The 24572-nt window shown below is 44.7% G+C and overlaps 1 protein-coding gene across 3 annotated transcripts in view; it reads left to right on the top strand.

The window, feature by feature from the left end:
* The window catches only part of LOC126483960 (inactive dipeptidyl peptidase 10), a 1424293-nt gene that overhangs the window by 1371323 nt on the left and 28398 nt on the right, over positions 1-24572 (top strand). For all 3 annotated transcript variants that reach the window (XM_050107257.1, XM_050107256.1, XM_050107255.1), the window contains exon 16: positions 18327-18484. In XM_050107257.1, the coding sequence (XP_049963214.1) occupies positions 18327-18484 (158 nt within the window). The remainder of the gene's footprint in view (positions 1-18326; positions 18485-24572) is intronic.

Below are 24572 nucleotides of genomic sequence, written 5' to 3'. Positions count from 1 at the left end.
CATTCGAGAAACCACATAAGTGTTCAGGTACTCGACTCGCTGCAAAGGATCAAGGCGCCGTAGGAGATGTTGTCGGACCATGGTACGTGTTGTCTGTAAAATACGTCGGTAGTTAACTGCTGCAGTATGTTTTACAGATGAGGTAAAGTCTATGCCAAGATAGCGGAATCGTTGCACATAAGGAAACGGACTGATTTCTTCCGGCGTAAGGCCCCTTCCCACCGGCATTGCCGCCGATTTGTTCATGTTCACTGCACTACCCGCGATCACACTGTGGTCCAACAACAGTTCAAGGACCGTCTTCACCTCTTCCTCAGAACGAACGAGCAGCAGGAGGTCGTCCGCATAGGCACGACATTTGAAGGTGTAGCCCCGTAGTTCCATCCCAGAAAGAGAATTGGTGAGCCTCCCAATTAATGGTTCCAACGCTATCGCGAACAGCAGCATCGAAAGAGGGCAGCCCTGGCGAATGGATCGTCGAATTTGAATGGGCCTTGCTATACGCCCATTAACCTGTACCAAGGATTGTGCGCCCCCGTAAATCCTTCTAATGAGACCAGTAAAACGGTCTGGAAAACCCATTTGTTCCAGTACAGCATACAGATAGTTGTGGCGCACCTTATCAAATGCACTGTCAAAATCAACCGCCACCATCGCCGCTTTAAGCCGGCACTCCTCCGCCAGCGCTATCACATCACGGCATTCGCCAGTAGCTGTTTGCACATTCACCGATCCACCCGGTGTCGTCTGTTCCGGAGAGAGAACGCTACAAATTAACATACGACATCGGGACGCTAGCAACCGTGCAAAGATCTTATAGTCGGCATTAAGCAGGGTGATGGGGCGATAATGTGTGACCGTAATTCCTGGCTTCGGTTTATGTACTGGCACCAGGAGGCCTTCCATAAAAGCCGGTGGAATAGGCGCATCGGAATTTAACATCTCGTTGTACATTTCCGTCCATCGCGGTGCCATTTCGTTGCGAAATTCGCGATAGAATTCAGCAGGAAGCCCATCAATGCCTGGGGACCGATTCAACGCACCTTGTTCGATCGCATCATGTACTTCCTCACAGCTAATGGCTTCCAGTAAGGTTCCCGCGGCTTCCACCGTCAGTGTACGGGAAACGGACGTGGCTATACGGTCGAGGTCATCGAAAGAGGATGCTTCTTCCCGATAGATGTGTTGGTAATGGTCGACGAATGCAGAGACAATGTCCGCTTGACGCGTCACTCTTCGGTCTTCGCGGGTGATTAACTCCCGTACCAAAACGCGTCGTCGGTGCTTTCGTTCATTCACGACGTGGTGCATGGAAGGAATCTCGTGCCTTATCGTATCGTGACATCTGGCGCGCACCATGGTTCCCTGAAGATGTTTCCGAGCTAAAGCCACTAGTTTAGCTTTTATCCTTTTGCGTTCGATCCAGATGTCCTGTCCCGGCGGGCCATCATCCAGGTCGCGCGGTGCTGCAAAATAAAAGTCGGTGGTACGGCGGCGCCATTCTGCCATTTCCCTGCTATATGAGATGAACGTACGGCGAAGCGCCGGTTTAGCACAGGTCAGCCACCAATCAAGCTTCGTCGCATACCTTCCAACCCTTCGCTCGCACATCGTCCATGTCTCAAGGATCCCTTGACGGCATTCAGGATCATGTAGATGTTGAATGTTTAGTTACCACGGGGCCTTACTGTTCCACACCTCTCTACGGGGAAGAAGCACCGTACAGATGTAAGCGCTGTGATCGGAAAATGCCAATGGCCAGCGTTCCGCGTCCTGGACATCATTTGCATGAGCCCGTGAGATATAAATGCGATCTAATCTGCTCGCCGAATGACTTGTCACATAGGTGTATCCCGGTGCAGCTCCATGTCGTAATTCCTACGTGTCACTAAGTACGAGGTCGTTGACAACGATTCGCAACTCCTGGCTGATGTTTGCTTGCGGCCATTGGTCTTTCTGGCTGAGAACACAGTTGAAATCTCCACCAATTATTACACATTCAGAACGTCCATGGAATAGTGGAGCAATGTCTTCTGCATAAAATCGCGCCCTTTCCCGCCGCCGATTGTTTCCCGACGGTGCATAAAGATTGATGATGCGTGTCCCAAACGTCGTGAAAGCCATTCCCCTGGCCGACGGAAGATAACACACGTGTTCCACTGGGAAGCCATCTCGCACGTAAACTGCCACCCCACTCCCATTGTGATCTCCATGTGACGAATAGGATTGGTAGCCTGCGATGTATGGAAGTGCAGCTACGTGGACTTCCTGCAGCAAAGCAATATCCACATCAGATGCCCAAACCGTTTCCTTCAATAGGTGTATTTTGGCCGGTGAACGCACGTCATTGATATTTAATGTCGCAATACGGTTCGCATGGCGTTGAATCCCACTCTGTCGAGGCGCAACAACATCTCCCTGCACCGGCGCCGGGGGCTGAGTTAAAAGACGTTCTCTCGCCCCTCTCCCTTCACCTTCAGCAATTATTAGTCCGTCTTCGTGAGTGCCGGCTGCCTCTGTATGACGTCCGGCGCCTCCTCAATATCCTCATACCACATCTTTTTAGGCTGTGATATATTCGTGTCCATAGCCACAGCATCTGCGTCTGGAGAGCCAACTGGCTGTGATTTCTCTTCAGCATCACCACGTCCCGGTACCGTCAATGTGACAGACCGCTGTGGGTCGGATCGAACAGTTTCCATTGCCTCATCCTGTTTCGTAGAGGCTGTTGTGTCGTCTTGGTCCACAGGCACATCGTCGTCGGGGCAAGGGGAGTCATCCCTAGGAGATGTCGTGCGACGACGCCGTTTCCTCCTTTTCGGAGAACGTTGTTTGCGTGATCTTCCGTTCGTGTCCTCAGATTGCAGGGAATCACGGCTGCCCGACAGAAAAGCATCCGTAGGAACTGGAAGTGTCTCGAGTCCCATCGTTGAACTTGGCGGGAGTTCGGTCGAAACTAATGATGTCGTTTCAGAGTGCGTTTCAGACGGAACAGCATCCGTAGTGGCTGGAACTGCTTCTTGTACTATCGGGGTGCTGGGTGGGAGTTCGGTCTCATCTGATGTTGTCGCCGTAGATTGTATGCTCGACGGAGCAGCATGCTCTGTCATCCCGACGTCTGCGACAAGGTTTTGGAGAGTGCCATCTTGATCTTCCACGGAGGCTGTGTCCTTTCGGTCATCAGCGGACGCAGTGAGGGCTTTGGCATAGGTGATCGGTAGTACTGTCATCGCCGGCGACGGCTCCCGCACATCTGAAGGCAGTTGCGTAATCTGCCGTTGCATACAGTTCGACCTGAGGTGTCCCTCCTGGCCACATCCAGAACATGTACGTGGTTGACCATCGTAAATCACCACCGCCCGACAACCACCAATTGTCAGATAGGACGGTACATGCTTCTGAAGATCAATAGTGATCTGCCGCACTCCTTTAAGAACGGGGTATGTGGCGAATTGTGTCCAGCGTTCTGCTGTGTGACCATGTACTGTACCGTATGGCTTAAAAGCCTCGATAACTTCGTCAGCCGGGAGCTCAAATGGCAGCTCAAAAACACATATTGTCCGTATACCCAGACCAGCATGTTCTACAGTTACCGTGCCGACATTCCCGTCGCTATGGCAAAATCGGAGACCTGCTTTTGTCGCCTGTAGAATTCTCTCACACGCCGCGTCATTTACCATCTTAACATACACCGTGGGACTAACGATGGATAGGTGAATTCCGATAATATCGTTTGGCGGTATCTTGACGTCCTCTCGAATGAATCGTTCCACTGCTAAAGCCTTTGGTCGTTCGTAGTCTTTGCAGAAATTGAATCGTAATGTAGTTTTCCTGTACTTGTTCGCCATGATCGGTGTTACTAGCCCGCGTGCAGACTAAGTCCACAAGTAAACAAACACTCGCACACGCCGCACAGGCGGAAGTATCGGACCTCCGCTTCGCACGGCCGCTAGCGCCAAACTGACCACTCACCTACCGGTGGCGGACTTCATAACCCGTTGATAAACTACATGTAATTCTTTTCGGCAATCAAGAAATATTGCATCTACCTGATTGCGTGGATCCATAAGAGAAAAGATGAAAGATAGCAGCTTCTGTGGAAGCATACTGTCAGTTTGCTATCGTCCCTTAGAATGATGTAGTTGATTACGGTAAGAAATGTCTCCATCATGTAGGGGGCAGCAGCTTTACTTTGTTGTTTGGAACAAACAACAGGATGACCAATGAAATGCCTCTGAAACAGACCTGAGAGCACACGGGAGTTAACTAGGGACAAAGAAGGTAGTGTGGGCTACAGGAATGGCGTGTGGCGGCGTCTGGTGGTCCCTTTCCGGAGGCCGCGTAGTGTCTGTGCCGGCTGCATCCATTATTCAGTGGGCTGTAATGCAAAGGCGGCCGGGCGACGCCGCTCGCCGCAGCGAATTCCTGGCCAGAAGTCGCGCCGCGACTCCTGACCGCCGCCGCCGCCCGCAGCCGGAGGCGGCATGCACCCTGCCGTGTCGCAACACCAGACGCCAGCCCTTGTTTCCAAAATACCCAGTGGCCCGGAATTATTCCAGGCCTGGTATGTGGTCCTCATAGCGCAGCGTTTTGCAATCTAAATCGCCAAAGAAACTGGTATAGCATGCGTATTCAAATACAGAGATATATGAACAGGCAGAATACGGCGCTGCGATCGGCAACTGCTACATAAGACAACCATCGTCTGACGCAGTTGTTAGCTTGGTTACTGCTGCACAATGGCAGGTTATCAAGGTTTGGGAGAGTTTAAACATGGTGTTAGAGTCGGCGCCCGAGCGATGAAGTGGGGATTTCACGAGTGTACCGTGAATATCAGGAATGCGGTAAAACTTCAAATCTCAGAATTCGCTGCTGCCGGAAAAAGATCTTGCAAGAATGGGGCCAATGACGACTGAAGGGAATCGTTCATCGCGACAGACGCGCAACACTTCGGCAAATTGTTGCAGATTTCAGTGAGGGACCATCAACAAGTGTCAGCTTGCGAACAATTCGACGGAGCATCATCGATATGGGCTTTCGGAGGCGAAGGCCCAGTTGTGTACCATTGATGACTGCACGACACAAAGCTTTAAACGTCGCCTGGGCCCTTCAACACCGACATTGGACTGTTGATGACTGGGAACATTTTGCCTGGTCGTACGAGTCTCGTTTCAAATTCTATCGAGCGCATCGAGATAACCTCACGAATCCGTGGACCCTGCATATCAGCAGGGGAGTGTTCAAGCTGTTGGAGGATCTGTAATGGTGTGGGGCGTGTACAGTTGGAGTGATATGGGACCCCTCATACGTCTAGATACGACTCTGACAGGTGACACACATGCGATCACCTGCATTCATTAATTCCCATTGTCCATTCCGACGGACTTCGGTAATTCCAGCAGGACAATGCGACACCCCACACGTCCAGTATTGCTACAAAGTGGCTCCGTGTACACTCTCCTCAATTTAGACGTTTGCCCTGGCCACCAAACTCCCCATACATGAACAATGTTGAGCGTATCTGGGATGCATTGGAACGTGTTGTTCAAAAGAAATCTTCGGATCCTCGTACTCTTGCGGAGGCCTGCAGGATTCATGGTGTCAGTTCCCTCCAGCACTACTTCAGACATTAGTCGAGTCCCTGCCACGTCGTGTTGCGGCACTTCTGCATGCTCGCGGGGGGCCTGCACGATATTAGGCAAAAGTACCAGTTTCTTTGGCTCTTCAGTGTACGTCCCTATCTACATTCGTGCCGTTTGTGCTGGACGGAAAATGATTCCATTATCTTTGATGCCATTCCAGTACCACCACAGATGGTGGTAAGCAGAGCTGCAGCTGTTTGTAAATTGTGACAGACACAGAAATCACCGCTTGAGTTGTGCGGCTTTCATTTCTAAACTGGCTGTTACCTGCAGCTTCTCTTCCCTCCCATATCAGTAAAACAAAATGAAATGTGCGAATGCCTTTATTGGCCAGGAGACCCCGTCCGACTATTCAGCCACCTGGTGCAAGTCTTTTTATTTGACGCCAATTCGGCGACTCGCACGTCGATGATGATAAGGAAAAAAGACAAACGCACGCACACACACACACACACACACACACACACACACACACACACACACACACACACACACACACACAGACAGAGAGAGAGAGAGAGAGAGAGAGAGAGTCCCGAGCGGAGGAAATCCGACTCCACTGTGAAACGAACCCATGACCCTGTGATCAAGGGTCAGCAACGCTAACCAAAAGACCATGAGCTTTAAGCGCTTATCAGTAGTTTTGTTACGATGAGTGATACTGACAGTGCTGAAATAAAACGTGGACTTCTTAAAATTATTAAATAGCGTTAAACTGACGACGAAAGAAAACGAATAATCTGAAATTCGATTCAGTGCGAGTTTTATAACATTTCTACGTGCAATAACGTCAGCTGCCCTCACGGTCTGCCTGCTGACCACGGCTGCCCTTGAGTATCGTAAATAAACGCAGTCTGACCAAAAGACTCCCACGTTGTATATATAAAGGCGCGACGTGTCTCTGTTTGTCGTAAGGAATTTAAATGAGGTCACTGTTGAGACTTCAAGCGTCCCAGAAGCTATGAGACGCGTGACTCTCTGCAGTTAAAATGCGACTGGCTTGTGACTGAGATCAGAATAGCAGTACGGTTGATTTAGGAGGATGAGACCAGACAGCGAGATCATTGGTTCCATCGGGAAGGATGCGAAAGGAACCATCCCGGAATTTGCCTAAAGCGATTTAGGGAAATCACGGAAAATCTAAATCATGACGCAGGTTTGAACTGTCGTCCTCTCGAATGCGAGTCCAGTAAGCTAACCATTGTGCCACATCGCTCAGTAGAAGTATGGATCAAACACGTTGAGGATTATATAAGTATTGTACTCGTTACATTGAAGCGTATTATATAGAACAAAACAAACAATAAAAGCGTGTTTACAACTATGATGAAGTTCATAAGTCAAAGAGTAAACAGCTTTTTCAAAGAATAATTATTGTTTCATATATAGCGCTCTATTCTTGAAATCATTAAGTATCTTATACTAAACACTTTTTGCAGTAGCCTATGTTCTGCCTCGGCGTTCAAGCTATCTCCATACCCGATTTCATCAAAATCGGTTCAGCTGTTTATTCGTGAAAACGTAACAGGCAGAGCTAAATCCGCATTTATAATATTAGTGTGACGTGGGACACACGCTCAAGGATACTTCAACTCAATAGAACCAGTCAATAATTAGCAATCATTCGCAAATTCTGGCTTGTAATTTCCAATAGATTTTATTTAACAGTTGCATGACAACAGCAAACTTCTGCTACCCCAGAATGATATACATAATTGACCTAGAATTAGAAATGATTGCTAAACAGACAAAATGTCTACAGGCGTCACAACTGACCTGCAAACAATAAATCATTTTAAAACCCTCTTTACATAAATCTTAAGAATCGTGCAAACAAAAAATAGTTTACTGAGACAAACTCCCACAGAATCAGGACACCTTTGAAGATATAACAGCAGAAATACTCACAATTTCTCTTTATCAATAAGATATTAAAAACCCAGTACAATGAAAGACATCTTTCAGGTATAACAAAATTTCAGTGACAAGTGACGGCACATCAGAGGTGCGCGAAAGCTACAACTCATATCGAGCTGAAGGAACGGTGGAGGAGGAAAGACGGACCCCTCGGTATCACCAGGAACAAATCATAAAATTCGCCGAAGAACTGGAGTCCACTGATAACCTCAGCGACCGCGCTATCAGTTTCAATTCAAACCGGCCGCCGCCAAGGCGTCGTGCCCAGTTAAACAACCAGCTACAACGGACGACGCACACCGCTGATTATACCACTGAATCAACAACATAAAACCACACAGCAACTGGGCAGTATCCAGAGTAACACAATCCTTAAAACATTAGAAAAATTTAAAAACAGCCAAATTAAATCTCTTGCAAAATCACTGTCTACAACAACAGTTCAACCACCCTTTGCACAAGAACCACAATACATAAACATTCACCGCGAGAACACTGCAGAATGTTTAGAAAGCAGAACATATACTCTGTCTTATCATTCTAAAAAATAACTACATACAAGAAGAAAAATAATGTCACAGGCTTAATCTCTTAATTTTACAAAAGAATGCACTATAGGTGCATTACACTTAATAGCAAAAGGCAGAAAGAACTGCCAGAAAATCTAGCCTGTGGCTTTTTCGGAGTGCACAGAAACGCGCTTAGATAGATACTCATTGCCCGTATATCAAGTGCGTCCAAAACAGGCAAATCTCATTCACACAGCCAACCACTGTCCAATAAGTTGTGCACCAATGGTCAACACAAAACAGATAACATGGACGTCCAAACACGTTTGATTCTGTAGCGTATCTTGTTGCAGACTGATACATTCTGGAGCCACCTTCACACGTGAACATCGTTTATCAGCACAGATGAGACCATTGCCCTCTCACTGGACGCAGCACACACTCGCCGACCGCATGCACATGTGAATCAGCAGACCCATTGCCCACGTGACAGGAAGAGGCAGAGAGCGCGCAAAGAGCGACCGCCGGCAACCAGATTGCACACCGGAGCACCAACCAACCGACCAAAACCAGCCCTCTCCCCACACCGTCGTGCGCGTTAATATCCGAAAAGCGACCAAAGAGGAAAACTGCAGGCACGCGATACAGAGTCGATCGCAGAGATCTTAAATGGATACAGAGAAGCAACTGGCGCCAAGGGCGTAACGTATCAACTAGTATGGAATGTCGACCGGTTCCGGGCTAACAAATACCTATCATCAGGTGCAGTTACTAAAACAAACAATGGAAGTGCGCTAAAAAATTATCTTTACATACTATGTATGTAATACACTACTGGCCATTAAAATTTCTGCACCACAAAGATGACCTGCTACAGGCGCGAAATTTAACCGACTGGAAGAAGATGCTGTGACATGCAAAATATTAGCTTTTCGGAGCATTCACACAAGGTTGCGCCGTTGGCGAAACCTACAACATACTGACATGAGGAAAGTTTCCAACCGATTTCTCATACTCAAACAGCAGTTGACAGCCGTTGCGCCGGCCGGAGTGGCCGAGCGGTTCTAGGCGCTACAGTCTGGAGAAGCGCGACCGCTACGGTCGTAGGTTAGAATCCTGCCTCGGGCATGGATGTGTGTGATGTCCTTAGGTTAGTTAGGTTTAAGTAGTTCTAAGTTCTAGGGGACTGATGACCACAGATGTTAAGTCCCATAGTGCTCAGAGCCATTTTTTTTGACCGGCGTTGCCTGGTGAAACGTTGTTGTAATGCTGCGTGTAAGGAGGAGAAATGAGTACCATCACGTTTCCGACTTTGATAAAGGTCGGATTGTAGCCTATCGCGATTGCGGTTTATCGTATCGCGACATTGCTCCTCGCGTTGGTCGAGATCCAATGACTGTTAGCAGAATATGGAATCGGTGGGTTCAGAAGGAAAATACGGAACGCCGTGCTGGATCCCAACGGCCTCGTACGACTAGCAGTCGATATGACAGGCATCTTATCCGCATGGCTGTAACGGATCATGCAGCCACGTCTCGATCCCTGAGTCAACAGATGGGGACGTTTGCAAGACAACAACCATCTGCATGATCAGTTCGACGACGTTTGCAGCAGCATGGACTATCAGTTCGGAGACCATGGCTGCGGCTACCCTTGACGCTGCATCACAGACAGGAGCGCCTGCGATGGTGCGCTCAACGACGAACCTCGGTGCACGAATGGCAAAACGTCATTCTTTCCGATGAATCCAGGTTCTGTTTACAGCATAATGATGGTGAGGGTTGCCATTGGTTACACTTCTCGGTCACCTCTTGTTCACATTGTCGGCACTTTGAACAGTGGGCATTACATTTCAGATGTGTTACGACCCCTGGCTCTACCCTTCATTTGATCCCTGCGAAATCCTACATTTCAGCAGGATAATGCACGACCGCATGTTGCGGGTCCTGTACGGGCCTTTCTGGATACAAAAAATGTTCGACTGTTGCCCTGGCCAGCACATTCTCCAAATCTCTCACCAACTGAAAACGTCTGGTCAATGGTGGCCGAGCAACTGGCTCGTCACAATACGCCAGTCACTACTCTTGATGAACTGTGGTATCGAGTTGAAGCTGCATGGGCAGCTGTACCTGTACACGCCATCCAAGCATTGTTTGACTCAATGCCCAGGCGTATCAAGGCCGTTATTACGGCCAGAGGTGGTTGTTCTGGGTACTGATTTCTCAGGATCTATGCACTCAATTGCGTGAAAATGCAATCACATGTCAGTTCTAGTATAATATATTTGTGCAATGAATACCCGTTTACCATCTGCATTCCTTCTTGGTGTAGCAATTTTAATGGTCAGTAGTGTACTATGTAAAAGGATGAGGACTATCATTAATAAAATTCCGACAGTGATCGGGCTAGAACGGTGAAAAGTGAGAAGAGGGTGCCTTGCAATAACATGGCAACCACTAAAACAGAGGAACTGCCTGGGTGAAGAGGCCTGGTATAAGACACTTGCGTCGCGTGCTGCGACCCCGAATGCAGCTATACTGGGTTGAGTGGAGGCGACCACCGCAAGCGAGCGCACGGCAAGAAGCGACGCACGCGAAGGAGGAAGCGAAGTTGGTAAACTTTAGTGTAACGATATTATGGCCGTCTGTTAGAACGACTGGAGGTAAACGCCATGAGACCAACTAGCCTGCCCGTTCACATTCAAAATGTATAAAGTGATGTTAGCAATACGAAAGGTGCGTAGAAAAGTAAACTAAGACAAATTTTAAAATATTAATGAGCACATTGAAATGAGGAAACAAATCAAATAGGTGATAAAAGCCACAATATAAAAACCCAGTAGCTTAAAGAAACCTGTGCATAATAAAACCCAAATGAACAACAAAATTGTCCATTTACGTGAACGGGCGGGCTAGTCGGTATAATGCCATTCACTTTCACTCGTCCTAACGGATGGCGTTGTATCCTCACTCCAAAGTTTACCAACTTAGCTTCCTCCTCCGTTTGCACCCCTTCCGCTGTGATAGCCTCCGCTCTGCCCAATCTAGAGGCACCCAGCGTCACAGCAAATCACATAAGTGTTCTGGGTCTTATCTTATACCACCCCACTTCACGTAGGCGCTTTCACTGTTTTATTACTGGTTTTCACCAAGTCTCGCGTCGGACGGCTGATCGTGGCGTCCGAATAGGCAGGTGAGAATCAACTAAATAGATCTATGTGTAACAAGGAAATGTATTTTGACTCGGAATGGTAAAGAGAGTCAATAAACTAAACCAAACACCGTCCGAACAGGTCTCGAAAGGTCCAATGGCACCGACCGACCGCCGTGTCATACTCAACCGATAGGTGTCACTGGTTGCGGATACGGAGGGGCATGTGGTCAGCACACCGCAAAGAGGGTTAATTACGTTGTTACATGGTGATATGAGTTTATTGTCGTTCAGATGCTAAACCGATTAGTAATTGGGATAATAAACCCTGTTTGTAAACCTACCTCCACCAGTTACTAAGTAATAGTAGGAATCGTCATTTCACTGGAAAAGTTGGGCGGAAGGCGGGGTCCCTCCGAAACGAGTCAAAAGACAACTTCAAGGAGGAGAGAAACCCTCGCAACAGTCAGACAAGCGTTTATCTTGTTACGTAGTTCTTTCACGAAAGATTTGAAGGAATACTGTTGCAAGGTGACTTCCATAGCGTTATTGCTATACCAACAACTGGTATCGGGGCACACATCAACAAATGTTCCTTTCTTCCTTGAGGACTCCCGGTAGAAGTTACATACTGTCAATATCCTGGAGGTAGGAGGCAGTCATAGATGAGGGATGTGAATTTTTGACACTTATCCTGCTGATCAAGTGCGACAAGATGTGCACATGTCCTCTTTTCATAAGATATTTTGATGTTCCTGCGTTATTTTCTCTTTCTGTTAAAGCAAACAAGGGAAGAAGGCACTTCATCTACATCCGTAGTCCTCAAGTGAGTGGCGAAGGGTACTTCCAGTACCAATGACTGATCCCCTCTTCCCTGTTCCATCCGCGAATGACGCGTGGGAAGAATGATTATCGGTAAACTTCCGTATTAGCTCTAACTTCTCAAATTTTCTCGTAGTGATCAGTTCACGAGACGTATGGAGGCGGAAATACGGTGTTGTTCATCTCTCCCGGAACATTCCTGCGTCACGCACAACGCCTCTCTTGTAGCTTTTGCCACTGGAGTTTGTTGCGCATATCTGTCTCGCGCCGACTAAACGATCAGTCGAACAGGTATACGTGCACGAATTATATTTTCTTAAGGTACTCTATCTGGTATTCGCCTTTCTTGTTATTTGTTTATATAGTCATTCCATTTAAGGTCGCTCCATATGGTTGCTTCTGGATTGCGGTTGTTACTGTCTCTATGACTTTAACAATGTAGTTGCACATTAGTGGACTTTTTCTCTTATGTATGTTTAGTATGTTACATTTATTGACGTGTAGGGTCAATTGGTAGTCACTCCACCGTTTATCAGTCACCTGCACGACTTACTGCAAATCGCTACAATTTTCTGGCCTTGCCGCAGTGGATGCACTGGTTCCCGTCAGATCATCAAAGTTAAGCGCTGTCGGCTGTGGCCGGCACTTGGATGGGTGACCATCCGCGCCGCCATGCGCTGTTTCCGTTTTTCAGAGTGCACTCAGCCTCGTGATGCCAATTGAGGAGCTACTCGACCGAATAGTAGCGTCTCCGGTCACACTAAACCATCGTAACGACCGGGAGAGCAGTGGGCTGACCACACGCCTCTCTTATCAGCACCCTCATCTGAGGATGACACGGCGGTCGGATGGTCCCGATGGGCCACGTGTGGCCTGAATATGGAGTGCTTTAGCCTTTTCATTACCTTTTTAAGGACAACCACATCTGCGAATACCCTTATGGAGCTTCCGGCAAGATCATTTATATACAGGTTGAGTCACCTAACATTACCGCTGGATATATTTCGTAAACCACATCAAATACTGGCGAATAGATTCCACAGACCGAACGTGAGGAGAGGGGCTAGTGTAATTGGTTAATACAAACCATAAAAAAATGCGCGGAAGTATGTTTTTTTAACACAAACCTACGTTTTTTATATGGAACCCCGTTAGTTTTGTTAGCACATCTGAACATATAAACAAATACGTAATCAGTGCCGTTTGTTGCATTGTAAAATGTTAATTACATCCAGAGATATTGTAACCTAAAGTTGATGCTTGAGTACCACTCCTCCGCTGTTCGATCGTGTGAATCGAAGAGCACCCAATTACGTAGGGATCCAAAGGGAACGGTGATGGATCTTAGGTACAGAAGAGACTGGAACAGCACATTACACCCACATGCTAACACCTTTTTATTGGTCTTTTTCACTGCCGCACATGTACATTAGCATGAGGGGTGAGGTACACGTACACACGTGGTTTCCGTTTTCAATTACGGAGTGGAATAGAGTGCGTCCCGACATGTCAGGCCAATAGATGTTCAATGTGGTGGCCATCATTTGCTGCACACAATTGCAATCTCTGGCGTAATGAATGTCGTACACGCTGCAGTACATCTGGTGTAATGACGTCGCAGGCTGCCACAATACGTTGTTTCATATCCTCTGGGGTTGTAGGCACATCACGGTACACATTCTCCTTTATCGTACCCCACAGAAAGAAGTCGAGAGGTGTAAGAACAGGAGAACGGGCTGGCCAATTTATGCGTCCTCCACGTCCTATGAAACGCCCGTCGAACATCCTGTAAAGGGTCAGCCTAGTGTTAATTGCGGAATGTGCAGGTGCACCATCATGCTGATACCACATACGTCGACACGTTTCCAGTGGGACACACTCTATTCCACTTCGTAATTGAAAACGGAAACCATGTGTGTACGTTTACCTCGCCCCTCATGGTAATGTACATGTGCGTCAGTGAAAAAGGCCATTAAAAAGGTGTTAGCATGTGGACGCAATGTGCTGTTCCAGTCTCTTCTGTACCTAAGGTCCATCACCGTTCCCTTTGGATCCCTACGTAATTCGCTGCTCTCCGATACACATGATCGAACAGCGGAGGAGTGGTACTCAAGCGTCAACTTTAGGTTACAATATCTCCGGATGTAATTAACATTTTACAATGCAACAAACGGCACTGATTACGTATTTGTTTATATGTTCAGATGTGCTAACAAAACTAACGGGGTTCCATTTAAAAAAAACGTAGGTTTGTGTTAAAAAACATACTTCCGTGCATTTTTTTATGGTTTGTATTAACCAGTTACACTAGCCCCTCTCCTCACGTTCGCTCTGTGGAATCGGTTCGTCAGTATTTGATGTGGTTTACGAAATATGTCCAGCGGTAACGTTAGGTGACTCACCCAGTATACTGCGTATTAGGAGTAAAGTTCAGATATTTTTATTTATGACTGAGGACAGTCTATTGAACAACATTACTTCAGTATTCACTTTATTTTCACATCAAAAATAACAGCCATTACGAGTAATAAGTCATGTTTTTAGGTTGATTTGTACATCCAAGTGCGCATGGTACAAGCAAGCCATTAACATTTTTTTGCCTTGGGCAGGAGATCAGGTGCTGAAGTTTGGATGCATGGACGCAAAGCGGGTAGTTTGTACTGACAAATGTAGTCCACTTTGTGGTGCAGTTACGAGCGTGTAGAAAACATCAGGTAGTAAATTATGTGACACGTTTCCAAGAAGACTTTTAGAACACAGAGAAAAAACAAGTAACACACTGGAGCTGGTACGTGTTACGGTACCAATTATCAGAATATTTGTACCTATACCCCCAATACGTTGTATTGTTAAGAGTGACGTGTTGAGTTCTACCTCGAAGGAAGTCTTGAATACAGTCGTTAATCTGGTCCGATGCATGGTGAGCTCGCGCTTTTTTTCTTCTTTTTTTGTTACTAAACTGCATTGCGAGCCTTCATTAAACGCCTTTCTAAAAGTCAATAAACATGGCTTGAGCCTGAGCACCGATGTCTTCAGCGCTGTCGATATTGTGGAGATACACAGCTAGCTGAGTTTCACTAGATTTCTGTCTATGGAATCCATGTTGATTTTTGCAGAGGGAAATTTCGTTCTCCAGAAACGTCATAATAAGAGAGCATAAAACATGTCTCATAATTTTACAACAGATTGATGGTAGCGATATAGATCTAGAAGTACGTACATCCGTCTTACTATCCTTCTTGAAAACGTGAATGACCTGCACGTTTTTCGATTCGCGATGTACCCGTCATAGCTTGAGACGTATAATAAACTGGTGCTAGAAGGGGAGCAAGTTCTTTCGATTAATCTCTGTAAATCTTACAAGTGTCTCATCTGGTCCAGATGTCGTTCCACTAATGAGCGATTGTAGTCGCTTTTCTATTGCTTCATCCTTTATTTCAACATCTGTCGTTTCCGAGTTCGCACTATGACTCAATGGAGCGTAGGGTTCTTAGTCTGATTGGTTAGCAAAGATTAGCTTTCAAAGTCGGTGAACGCTTTTCTCATTCCTCTTGTGACGGAACCGGTTTATAGTATTTCATGGCTTTAATTACTTATAAATGATATTTCAGGTAGATCAAAAAATATAAAAATAAATTGGCAGCGTAACAATTCGTTTGATCCCAAAAATGATTATCCCGGCTTATATTTGTCACTCCACTAAAGAAATCTCCACTTGACGTTGTGTAGAAATGTTCCCTGTAAAGTCGTGTGAGTGGGACTAAATTGCATATCACTTATCAGATTTTACACAACTGTTACTTAAGATGGAAGCACTTTTTTCTGGCAAAGAGAACATTTAGTCACAAAATACTACCCACGCACAACACTGACGTATGTCTCCTATTAAAGTATTTCATGTAAATCATCCGAAATAATTAGGCCTCATACATCAGGAAATAAGAAATTGATATTACGTAACGTGCTGTGAGCACTGTTTTTAAAGATTCAATCTGAGTTGAATTCGGTGTTCTGTCTTTTAAAGCAAATCCGGGACCACCGGTGCACATTCATTTCCATTCATTTATATCTAACATCATTTACGTTTGTTAAAATTCTCGATTAAAAACTGCCGCGGAGAGATTTTTGCTAACATGGCGGCAGAAAGACGATAGTCAGTTTGACTATTGTTATTCTCGATCCCTTTTATATCAAGTTAGTATATTCAGATAAAATTCTTTAAGGATTTTGCTTTCTATTCTTTACCATTTAAAATTATTCACTAATAATTTTAAATGAAATTACTTCATATTTTTTATACCAGCCACTAGTAAACTCCGCTGTAAGTTACTAGCGCTAATAGCTGCACTCCTAATTGCGGAGCTGATAATTAAAGTTTAAAAACATTACTCAGATTGGATTACAATTGAAATAAATACAAATCCACGTCTAGACAATAGCGACTCTATTTTTCAAATAATAATTAATAGTGTCGTTACGGGTTTTCTCCTTACAGACCTCCACACGTCTCACGTCCCAACAGTTCATCGGTTAGCACAGGAAGAACAACTGAACCACAATTATCACAGATAACAAAAAAGATTATAATTGTCGTTGTCTATGAATGTGGTTCTCCGATAATAGTTTTAATTCACACAGAAATCAAATTATTACAGAAATAATGAAATAATTATCGTCATTTTTACACGATACAGTCTTTTTATACCTAGTATCGATAATCTTTGTTGAAGTTTGTACACTTAGTTCATTTTAACATCTTGTGGCTAGAACATAGTGTCGTGGATATTACACTCTCCGTGCGCTCGGTTTCGCTTCGTTCATCTTTTGTTTATCAGGTAAATTTTCAACTCGTTTAAATCTGTGATAAAGCGCTCTTTGTTTACGTAATAGTTTTCTAACACGATTATTAAACCACGGAGGGTCTGTCCCGCTCCTTAAGGGGTGAAGTTCACGAAAAACACACACTATTTAAAAGATGCAGCAAATCCACGATTTTAAATATCCGGCGATGAAATGTACCATGCTTTATATGACATTAACAGATTTAATATTAACTTTGTTGACAAACTTTTTTTGGAATTTAAAAATTTTATTTTCAAAATATAATATATATATATATATATATCTTTTTCTGAGAAACTACTCAAGAAATTTCTACAAAATTTTCTCTGTTTAATAACTTTGCGTATAGTATTGACCATATTGAATAGGAGAATTTTAATAATTTTTAATTATAACTATGTAAGTATAACACAAAATCATGCCAAATTCCAGGTATTTTACCCCGTATCTGAGCTTGCCATCATAATTTCAAAATTTACTCCTGAGCAACATTTACTGAGTTTGTAAAAGTAAGTGCACAAAATTTCGTAGTTCTAGACTTCATAGATCCTGAGAAAAAGGTACATAAACCCTAAAAAACCTAATTTTCAGGAAAGGCAATTTAAAGTGCAACTTAACGTTTTTTTCCTTCTCTCGCCTCTCAGACGGCTCCAGATTCGTTCTTAGGGTTGTCTTTCCCTCCAAGGCTTCTATTCTGGTTTCTTGTTTTCTGCCTTCATTCCTTTACCAGGTCTTTAACTGATTTTAAAACTGCAGAGAGGCACTGTAAATCAATTTTTCTCAAGGTATCTTGAGTGAAATTTCCTATCTTAAAGCCCATTCTCTCTAACACTTTCATTCTCCCTATGTTGTCACCATTAAATACAAGAACTGCAACATAAGTTGCAATTCTGACAACTATAGAAGACGAAAATCTGGTTTTAGGGCATCGTTTCCACGTTAGTGAATTTAGAGACTCATTTGGATTCTGGGTTTTGCCACAAACACATTTTTTAGAAGTTCAAAATCGGCCAGAAACCTGCAAGTGGGCTGCACATCATTCAGGATACAATTTGGAAGCCTCTCCTTGTGAATGTAATTGACGGAATCGTTGTTCACCAAGGTAGTGAAGTGTTTGTTCAAAAATTGGGCGTGGCTAGGAGGTCGCGTCACACATTTAATCATTTTTCGGGCACTTCGGATACGATTTCATGGTTGAATATTTGGAAACTTACTGCCCCTGAGTTGTACTAATAAACTATCCCGAGTTCGAGTCTCAGTCCGGCACACAGTTTTAATCCGCCAGGAAGTTTCAAATAAAAAATAAATTGAAAATTGACATTTTCGATCAGTTTCATGAACGTTCCCCCTTATAATATTGCTCGGAACATACTTGTCTGTGTCGTGTTGAACGGTGCTTTTCAATTGTATTGATAAGTTGTGCACATGTTGGCCTTGCCCGCAGGTACCTGCTAGACGAGCTCAAGTTCCTAGACGAGACGCGCGTCGGCGTGTGGGGGTGGGGGTACGGCGGCTACGTGACGGCCATGCTGATGGGCTCCCAGCAGAGCATCTTCAAGTGCGGCATCGCCGTCTCGCCCATCGCCGACTGGCTCTACTACAGTAAGTGTCTCGGCGTACGCTAGTAGTGTACTGACTTCTTGACAGGACAGGCTGGGTGCTATGCGGAGGAGGAGGCGGCGGTTCGAGTGCCGGTGAAGTGAGGGTCACACAACGCACAATCCACCGCACAGCCAATGTTTCATTAATGACGATATACAGGGAGAATCCGAACTTCTCCGACTAAATTTTCCGAGTATTTGGTAAAAGGGCGCAATGGCAACGACACCTAGATTAAGAAGGCCCGTCCGCTAACTGCGAACAGTATGGTGAGTATACCAAGGGTAGTCATAACAACAGCAACGTTAGGAACAAGTCAGTGTTGCACAGTGTCTGTTTGAAAACTTTTTAACGTTATCTATGTGATGCAAATTTCAATTTTGTGTTTGTAAGAGACAAAATGCCCTGCACTCGTTGCTTGACTGGGTGTAAGAGAAATTATCCTACATGGTCTAAAGTACAAGTTTTTTCGTTTCCGAAGGAAGAATAATTATTACAAAAATGAATTTGTTGTGTACATAGTTTCGTGTCCGCACTACGAGATGGCGGTGTCTTAGAGACGGACCAAATTCTGCTTCCGCCGATCCGCGTATTAATATGTAACGCAGCCAATGAGATCGCTGCTAACGTAGAACCTTTTCTCCTCGCGGATCACACTCGCGCAGTGATACATGAACACTGGATGTATTATAACGAGTGTACAGGCCTCCGATTACTTAGTCTGCCTTAGTCTGAATTAGTCTGCATTTGTCTGTACCAGTCTATAGTCAAGTTTCAGTCTGCACCTAATAAGATTATCATATTCCCGTACATAGCCATGAAGACAAATGTATAGACACTTTTGTCAAGTATCAGAGATATGTGAGAATGAGATTAACGTACCAAGACCAAAGGAACTTCAGATTGTCAACTGTAAATAGCATCCAGAACCAAGTTAAGTTATTTTTATGCTTGTTATTATTTTAATAAATGTGTGTGAAAATTAATCAAGTTCACAAAATATCCACGGGTATGCTGCCGGTCTATAGTGTCCAACGGGCACAATATTTCGGCGATCATACATGTCGCCATCATCAGGTGAACTGACGGACTGAGCTCCTGTGAACGTGCCGGCACGGAGATCCGTACGCTATGCCTGCTCAGAGGGAACTGGGTTCGGTCGCGGCGGCGGCCGATTTAAATACCCTCCGCCCGCGGTGCGCTCCCTCCGCCGTCCGCGCCCCGCGCCCCACGCCACGGTCGCTTGGTGGAACAGATTGCGACGGCGTCTGAGATGACGTCGGTGTGATGGCTCTGTCCGCCGTGGTCGTCACAACTATACGTTTGCTCGATTCACTTTTGATTAACCCGATCGCTGGTTCCCAAGCCTTGCTAAGATTATAGCCACAGTCACGGTTTATGAGGTCGTCATTGGTGCGAATTTCGATGGCCTCTCTAACAACGCTGTCCCAGTATCTCGACGTCTGTACCAGAATCCTCGTGCGGTCATACTCCATGGCGTGATTTTCCGACAAACAATGTTCAGCGACCGCCGACTTGCTCGGATACATCAGTCGAGTGTGCCTTTGCCTTTGGTGTTCACGGCATCGATCCTCGACGGTACGCATCGTCTGACCAATATACGACTTGCCACATTGACACGGAATCTGCTACACGCCGGCCTTCCTCAAACCGAGGTCATCTTTGGCGCTCCCCAACAGTGCACGAGTTTTATTTGGAGGACAAAACACAGTTCCGACCCGGTGTTTCTTCAGAATGCGGGCGATTTTCCCCGAGAGTGCGCCTGTGTATGGAATAAATGCAGTGCCTACCTCCTCCCTCGAGACTTCATCCACCTCAACAGGTTGTGCTGCAGTGGTTGGGCGGAGAGCACGTTGAATCTGCCACTCTGAGTACCCATTTTTTCGAAATACAGTTCTCAGATGTTCCAATTCCTGGGGTAGACTCTCTGTGTCAGAGATAGTGCGCGCCCTATATGCTAGAGTTTTAAGTACCCCATTCCTCTGTGAAGGGTGGTGGCAGCTGTCTGCGTGCAAATACAGATCAGTGTGCGTAGTCTTCCGATGCACCCCATGACCTAGGGTGCCGTCAGCCCTTCTCTTGACCAAGACGTCAAGGAAAGGTAATTTACCCACCGTTTCAGTCTCCATAGTGAATTTGATGTTGGGGTGTGTGGAGTTTAGATGTGTAAGGAAGTCAAGGAGTTTATCCATACCATGTGGCCAGATGACGAACGTGTCGACCACGTTGATGATGGCGACATGTATGATCGCCGAAATATTGTGCCCGTTGGACACTATAGACCGGCAGCATACCCGTGGATATTTTGATTATCAAATACGCCGGGAGAAACTCAATAATCATTTAATCAAGTTCTGTTTAAAGTTGGTCACCGTCAATCTGCTACTCTAAGCGTACAAGTGGCATTTCTATCGTCTGACCTAACAGCAGAAGATAAACACACCACGATAAGTCCACGAGACATATTGCTGGCACTCGCCTACTTCGTTAGAGCGACAAGTCAAATAATCTGATGGTGTGGGTACCGAAGGTCTTACAGTACGCACACCACAAATGTGATATTGAGCATTTATAAATATGAAAGTGATGTAAGTTATTAGAAATACAATATTTAGTCAGGAAAATGCGTTTCTGTAAGTGGCTACCGGTAACGCTACTCTTGGGTAGATAAGATTTGTATGATTACTGTCTCTAGTTGGGGTGCTCAGCGCACAGGCCTTCTTAATATAGGCGGCGAAAGTGCATTTTGTTTCATTTCTTACTCCCAATTTATATTTGTATGTGTGCTCCACTGAAAATATCTGCAAAAAAACCGGAATTGTCGAAGGCATGCACGGTGAATCTTGATTGGAAGCAAACTTATTCCATCCACTGACGGTACAACAACAACATCCCTTTACTCTTCGCCCTCAAGCTTGCATTCTGTGCTGCTCGAGTTTCTTTTTCCGGTAGTGTTAAAGTACTTTCACACCAAAAATCAACTACGACATGCAAAAACGCACAACTGTTGTGAATTCGGTATACTTAATGCGGTCGGGCGGGTTTAGTTGGGTGGCGTACTTGTTCGATCACTGTCTCTCGTCGTACGGCGCACTGCCAAAGTTCCACCTACTTCAGTACGGCGTCTCATCACCAGCCCGTTTCTCTGCATTCGTAGATACTGTCCAGACGATGTTAAAAGCAGCTTTGAAGAAAAACATCGTCAATACTCACGTTTGCAAAGTCTACGTAACGTCTGGTAGCAAGCTATCCTGTAACACCTTATAAAAAATTTCGGGTGGAGGGCGATTCAAAATGATTCAAATGGCTCTGAGTACTATGGGACTTAACGTCTGAGGTCATCAGTCCCCTAGAACTTAGAACTACTTAAACCTAACTAACCTAAGGACGACACACACATCCATGCCCGAGGCAGGATTCGAACCTGCGACCGTAGCGGTCGTGCCGTTCCAAGGAGGGCGATTGCTTCATCTCTTTAGAAAATTGTCAAAATTCAGCAAACGAGTTCTTTTATTTTTTTAGGTTCAAAATAAACAGTTGCCATCAGCCTGTATTTAATTAACAAATAGTATCACTGCCCTCAGCTCACAGTTCAGACAACTCAGTACACACGCAAGGCAGCCAGAGATGCACTTAAGTCCGATCTGAATTATTATGCGATTTACAGTCATTACTCTGCTACAATATGCGACTTTCACAGTCAGTCCTTTTCACAGCATTTATAATAAAGAAACTGCTAGCCACCTGTTCCGTAAACGGGTATGAAACATGCCACGCGGAACTCTACAAAGGCCGAAAGTTCACACGCGTTTATCTATCCAACAGATTACTTGACAAAGCTCATATTTTCACAATCTGTCCGTAAAAGCAACTGCTTTCAAGGCATTACAAAAAAATGGCTCTGAGCACTATGGGACTCAACTGCTGTGGTCATCAGCCCCCTAGAACTTAGAACTACTTAAACTTAACTAACCTAAGGACATCACACACACCCATGAAACTAGTAACTTCTTCATTTTACTCAAAATGTACGAAGACGTCTAACATGATCTGCACGTCCGATGGTTAGCCAGCGACCGCCTATTCAGTCTGCTTCTCTCCCAGTATAACTACTCAGCAGTGCGCGCGAACTGCTTAACTCTGATCGGTTGTTCAAAATGACCAGCCAATCAAAACAATCCTTCGATTTCTTTCTCGCCCTAATACTGTGTTACGCCAATCACTATTCCCAGTGGCATTTACTTCATTTCAATATGCAAATATTAATATATAGTTTAACAAAATCAAACGAAAGGAAAACTAAACATGAAATAAATTTAGAAACTCAGAAACTTATTACTCTGCAAACGGCTATTCTGGCTGCCAACTTACAAAAGCAAGCACACTTAGACATACGTCACCAGCAATGTGGGTAAACCAGAACTTTCCCAAGACACAGTTACGTAATGGTGTAACATTAGATAATATTGAATTTTTTCGAATGTCCCACATACACACTCTTATTCATTCTCATTTACTCACAAAACAACTCATTAAATAAATACTGATCTTTTATGAATTTTATATTGCGAAAAATGCCAAATAGTTAACGTTTTTAATTATGAAACTCTAAACAAATTGACCTGACGTGCTGTGAGCTTCAGTAATGATTCCACATGATACTAAAAGACAAGCTGCTATGCATCCTAACCGACTTTAATCTTACAAATATCGTTTGGGGTGTTTTACGTAATTTTCTCTAACTCTGAAAGTATTCTAGTTAGAAAGTTGAGATTTTTACGCAATCTTCTTTTTAATAACAAAGATCAGTATATTGAATTTTAACTAAATTAAATAATATTTAATATAGTTTATTTAGATTCTTAGGGGCTTGAATATTCTGTCGCTCGAATTGCCACGGATACCGCTTCCCACAGCTGGGCTAGCGACAGGTGCGAATGAGTCACGCTAAGATACAAGCGGATGTTTCTGTAACCGCCAAAGGCTCCAAAGCTGCGAGCCGTATTGCAAAGTAGTGCAATAAACGCTATTGCGTACTGTCTCGCGACGTTACATTACAATTGTCATCTGTTGCAAAATGTTGCCAACAGTTTCAAACCATTGTAAACACACACATCTATCGCTTCTTACTATTATTATTATTATCATCAATATTACAGAAAAATCAACACAAAAAAGACATATGTCCTCCAGAAACGTTTTGTTACCAAGGGAAACCATTGGATCTTATAATTGTGTATTGGTGGAGCTCTGTACTGAAGACACGCGAGGTTTCAATAATTTTGTCAGAGTGTCATGCGGGCAGTTCGAAGAACTCTGAGATTAGTAGCACTTTACACTGATCAGTCAGAGCATTGTGACCACCGACCTGCATCGATGTAAACTCTTCCAGGCGATAGCAGCATCGCCTGACGAGAAACGACTGCTAGTCAGACACATGCAATGCACGGAGCATGTAGTAGCAGCAAGCGTACTGTCAGTATGTAGAATCGTGAAGGTGCGCGATCTTTAAAAGTAGTGGACGAAGTTTGATGTTTGCTATTTAGGCAGCAAAGTAACTGACGATAGCAGAAGTAAACAAATTATAAATTGTAGACTGGGAATAGCAAGGATTTTTTTGTGAAAAAGGGTTACATGTTGACACTGAATGTGAGTGTAAGTGTTAAGAAATCGTTGCTGAAAGTATTTGTTTGGAGTGTTGAGTTTTGTGGAAGTTAAATGTAGGAGATGAACAGCAGAGAGAAGAAGAAAGTATGATCTTTTGATATGTGGTGCTGTAGAAGAATGTTGGAAATTAGTTAGGTAAATCAAGCAACTAATGAATATGCAATGTATCGAAGTGGGAGGTAAAAGCCTCATGGCGTAATTTGACTCAAAACAGAGAAAGGGTGATGGACACACCATGAGATATAAAGGAATAGTTAATTTCGTAATGGAGGATGTGTGAGGGGTAATTATAGAGGAAGTCGAGGACCAGATTACATTAAGTAGGTTAAAGAATGATGTAGAGTGCAGTATCTAAGCGGCTATGAAAAAAAAGCTTGCAGAAGATAGATTGCTCTGAAGAGCT

Source organism: Schistocerca serialis, chromosome 6 (genome assembly GCF_023864345.2).
Source record: "Schistocerca serialis cubense isolate TAMUIC-IGC-003099 chromosome 6, iqSchSeri2.2, whole genome shotgun sequence".
In the NCBI taxonomy this organism is placed as follows: domain Eukaryota; kingdom Metazoa; phylum Arthropoda; class Insecta; order Orthoptera; family Acrididae; genus Schistocerca; species Schistocerca serialis.
This window is presented reverse-complemented; position numbering and strand designations above follow the sequence as displayed.